Consider the following 3,865-nt stretch of genomic DNA (forward strand, 5'->3'; position numbering starts at 1 on the left):
TATCCTCATTATCCTCAATTACACTGCAACATGCTGCAAGGTGTCCTCCCTGCCGCTGCAACACTGCAGAACATTCCGGCGCATCCTTTGCACCCTCAGCAACCATATTTCTAAAGCAAGATGCTAGGACAAAGCAAGATATGACAGAAAAGTGTGCAGAGATGCCATGCCAAGCAAGAAACTTCCAGGGCAATCCCCCGCTGCCATCTGTCCACATCCCCCATCTCAACCGGGCTTTTTCAGTACAGCAGTGCAAAGGGCAATGAGGATATGCAAACTGCAATAAGGCGGTAAAAAGTCAGAAATGATTTCTACAATGACATGCAACCAATTACTATTAGCCACGGCACTTTTAACTACACTTTGCACTCCTTTATTACCCAACAGTCTATTGATAACCAGTCATTAGGTAAGCAAGATGAAAGAACCATGACCAATCAGGTGCCTCTATCATGATGCCCTCCAGCTGTGGCAAACCTGAAATTCCCAGCATGCCCTGCTGGATAGATGGCACCTGACTGGCTGGGACGTTGCTGATCCCTGAGCCCCACAATCTCTGAACTTAGAAGCCAATATGAAGGACAATGTGCTGTGACCCCAAGCGAAAAAAAAAAGACTGCAGCAGACGATCATAGAAACTTCATTTAACTCCATGAAGTTTGTATGTTCTCCCTGTGATTGTGTGTCACTTCCATAAAAGACTGGTTTCTCTACAGAATCGACTATGTTAGGGACTTTATGACTATGGTAAGGACATTAGATTGTGAGCTCCTCCAAAATTAGTGACATGACTATGGACTCTGTACAGCGCTGCGTAATATGTTGGTGCTGTATAAATACTAGGTAATAATAATTGTATATTATCACTTCTAGAATGTCGCCATCGGGACATTAAAACAACCAATACAAACCACTTTCTAGGTGTTTAAACTGCTGTATAAAGCGTCTCCCCACCAGTCCGGCCATACTGCAGCATTGCTCTTCCATCGGAGGGATAGGTGTGATACAATGCTGCACCAGCAGAGGTGCACCGGCAAAGCCGAACATGCGTGTCACCATTACTGGAGTGTATGATTAACCCAGCAAAACTTTCCAGCTAACCCAATGGGACGCCTCATTCATTGCAGCAGCCCTGATGCTGAGCCCAGACCGGATGGAACTGGTTCATACCCATTCTCAGGCAATTTGATATCCTAATGCTCATTCTTGGTATTCAGGACACGTTAAAGGGGTGAAGGGATACAAATATTTATGGGTTCTGGTATTGCAATCAGAGCCAGTCTTGCATTTATAGGGGGAGAAGAATCTAAAGACCCCCTTCTTCCTACACACTGATCTGATAACTGTTTCCCATTACTGACAGCATCCTTGAAATTAATTAGCAAAGAATAAGAGACTCATAACCTCCAAGAGTAACTGCTCTTTGCTCTTTGGGTAAATGCCCCCAATCCTGCCAAGCATGGAAGGAAAAGTTTTACTTTGCATTATCAGATGGATTAGTTGCAGCCACACACATTACAATCTGATTGTAAAATCTCCAATAGATCCACCAGCAACCAGTAATACTAAGGCCGGTCCAATACGACATCTAAATCTAAAGTTTGGTTACATTGTGACCCAGTGCCCCTTATACAAAAATATGGTTCTGTTATTCTTCAGGATTGGATAAGTATTGGACAGACTTGACTGAAGCGATCATACAATACATAAAGGTGACCAATCAAAATTGTGAACTTTTTTTGTGTCCAGTTACACACTGGTGAGATGGAAAAGACTGCAGTGTGACCACACTAGAATTGGCGATTGGACCCCGGTGGCATCCGGTGATGAAGCATGTGACACAGCAATGCTTTGTGTGTAGCCATTGACAGGGTAACAGGGTACTATTCCCTGAGTGACAGCCAGTGACGGATACCCATCATATCCCAAAGAGATAAGTCATCCTGCACACATCACATGACTCCTGCCATGGCACAGTGAGAAAAGGGGGGAGGCCTGGGCTGCAGTCAGCAGAGATGTGGGCAAATGCATGGGTCAGCAGCATCATCATTGCCATCCTTGGCATTATCATCATCATCACCATCCCCCCTCTTACTTACTTGTGAGCACTGCATAGACGCACTGGAGCACCGGTTGGTACTTTAACCCCCTAAATGCCGAGCTGGGGATCCTTTCTTTAATCCCTTCATAGAATATCCTTCTGGCCACCTCTTGGTCCGAGGTTTGGAATTCGCGGATGTACAGAGGCTGCTCCTTGATGCCCTCCTCCCCCTCGGAGCCAGGGGACCCCAGCGGGGTGTTGCTGCCGGTCAATGGGGGCCACATCTGTGCCGGGGAGACGATCAGGGGGTCCTTCTGGGGTGCAGCTATGGAGCTGGGATCGTCTGCCAGGATTCCCGACTCACAAACCATTTTGGGAGGCAGAAAATGCATGCAAATGGCCAGCCAGGGGGTGAAGGGGTGCAGAGGGGGTGCGGAAGGGTGCAGAGGGGTTGCGGAGGGGTGCCGGCGGACTGATGGCTGGCTGGGCAGTGCGGACGATGAGCAGCGATAGAGAATGTGCTCTGCATCTTACACCACTATTTATATTGCAGCAAAGCCGGTACCCTGTGCATGCACGGAGCTCCCAGGGCCCTAACACCCACCACATTGGCTGCCACAACCCTCCATGTCATGCCTGGGTGGAACATCACCTCCCCCACTGCCTAAATACTGGGCAAGGGATGGGCATGACGGGGCAAGTGGGGAGGGGAGCCCCGGGCCAGACAGGACAAGCTGCTGTGCATCAATGGGGCACATGGTGCCATCATAATCGCTGGCACATTACAAAACAGTCATAGTTATGGGAATCATTTCAGAAATACATATAGTACCCCCATTATTGTCACCACCCTAATTATACAACACTATGGGGTCATAGTTATGGGAATAATTGCAGAAGTACATATAGTACCCCCATTATTATCATCACCCTGTATATACAACGTCATGGGGTCATAGTTTTAGGAATGATTGAAGAAATGTGTATAGGACTGTCATTATCTTTTACATTACAATACATAGAGTCATTATAATTATGTGAATCATTGCAGAAGTACAAATAGTACCCCCATTATTATCACCACCCTATATATACAACGCCATGGGGTCATAGTTATAGGAATCATTGCAGAAGTACATATAATAACCCTATTAATATCACCACCCTGTATATACAAGGCCATGGGTCCATAGTTAACGGAATGATTGCAGAAGTACATATAGTACCCCCATTATTATCACCACCCTAATTATACAACACTATGGGGTCATAGTTATGGGATTAATTGCAGAAGTACATATAGTACCCCCATTATTATCATCACCCCATTATTATCACCACCCTATATATACAACGCCATGGGGTCATAGTTATAGGGATGATTGCAGAAGTACATATAGTAACCCCATTAATATCACCACCCTGTATATACAAGGCCATGGGTCCATAGTTATAGGAATGATTGCAGAAGTACATAATATATACAACGCCATGGGGTCATAGGAATGATTGCAGAAGTACATATAGTACCCCTATTATTATCACCACCCTATATATACAACGCCATGGGGTTATGGGAATGATTGCAGAAGTACATATAGTATCCCCATTATTATCACCACCCTGTGTATACAATGTCATGGGGTCATAATTATAGGAATAAGTGCAGAAGTACATATAGTACCTCCATTATTATCACCCCACCCTAATTATACAACACTATGGGGTCATAGTTATAGGAATGATTGCAGAAGTACACAGAGGACCATCATCCTTCATATTATTTTACATACAATCATAATTATTGGAATAATTGCAGAAGTA

The 3,865-nt window shown here is 45.1% G+C and overlaps 1 protein-coding gene across 1 annotated transcript in view; it reads right to left on the reverse strand.

The window, feature by feature from the left end:
* The window catches only part of NAT8L (N-acetyltransferase 8 like), a 33,043-nt gene extending 30,506 nt beyond the window's left edge, over positions 1-2,537 (reverse strand). Inside the window, exon 1 of the mRNA XM_072406558.1 lies at positions 2,100-2,537. Within this exon, the coding sequence (XP_072262659.1) occupies positions 2,100-2,433 (334 nt within the window). The 5' untranslated portion in view covers positions 2,434-2,537. The remainder of the gene's footprint in view (positions 1-2,099) is intronic.
* Positions 2,538-3,865: the final 1,328 nt, after the last annotated feature.

The sequence above is a fragment of the Pyxicephalus adspersus genome, chromosome 3 (assembly GCF_032062135.1).
Source record: "Pyxicephalus adspersus chromosome 3, UCB_Pads_2.0, whole genome shotgun sequence".
In the NCBI taxonomy this organism is placed as follows: domain Eukaryota; kingdom Metazoa; phylum Chordata; class Amphibia; order Anura; family Pyxicephalidae; genus Pyxicephalus; species Pyxicephalus adspersus.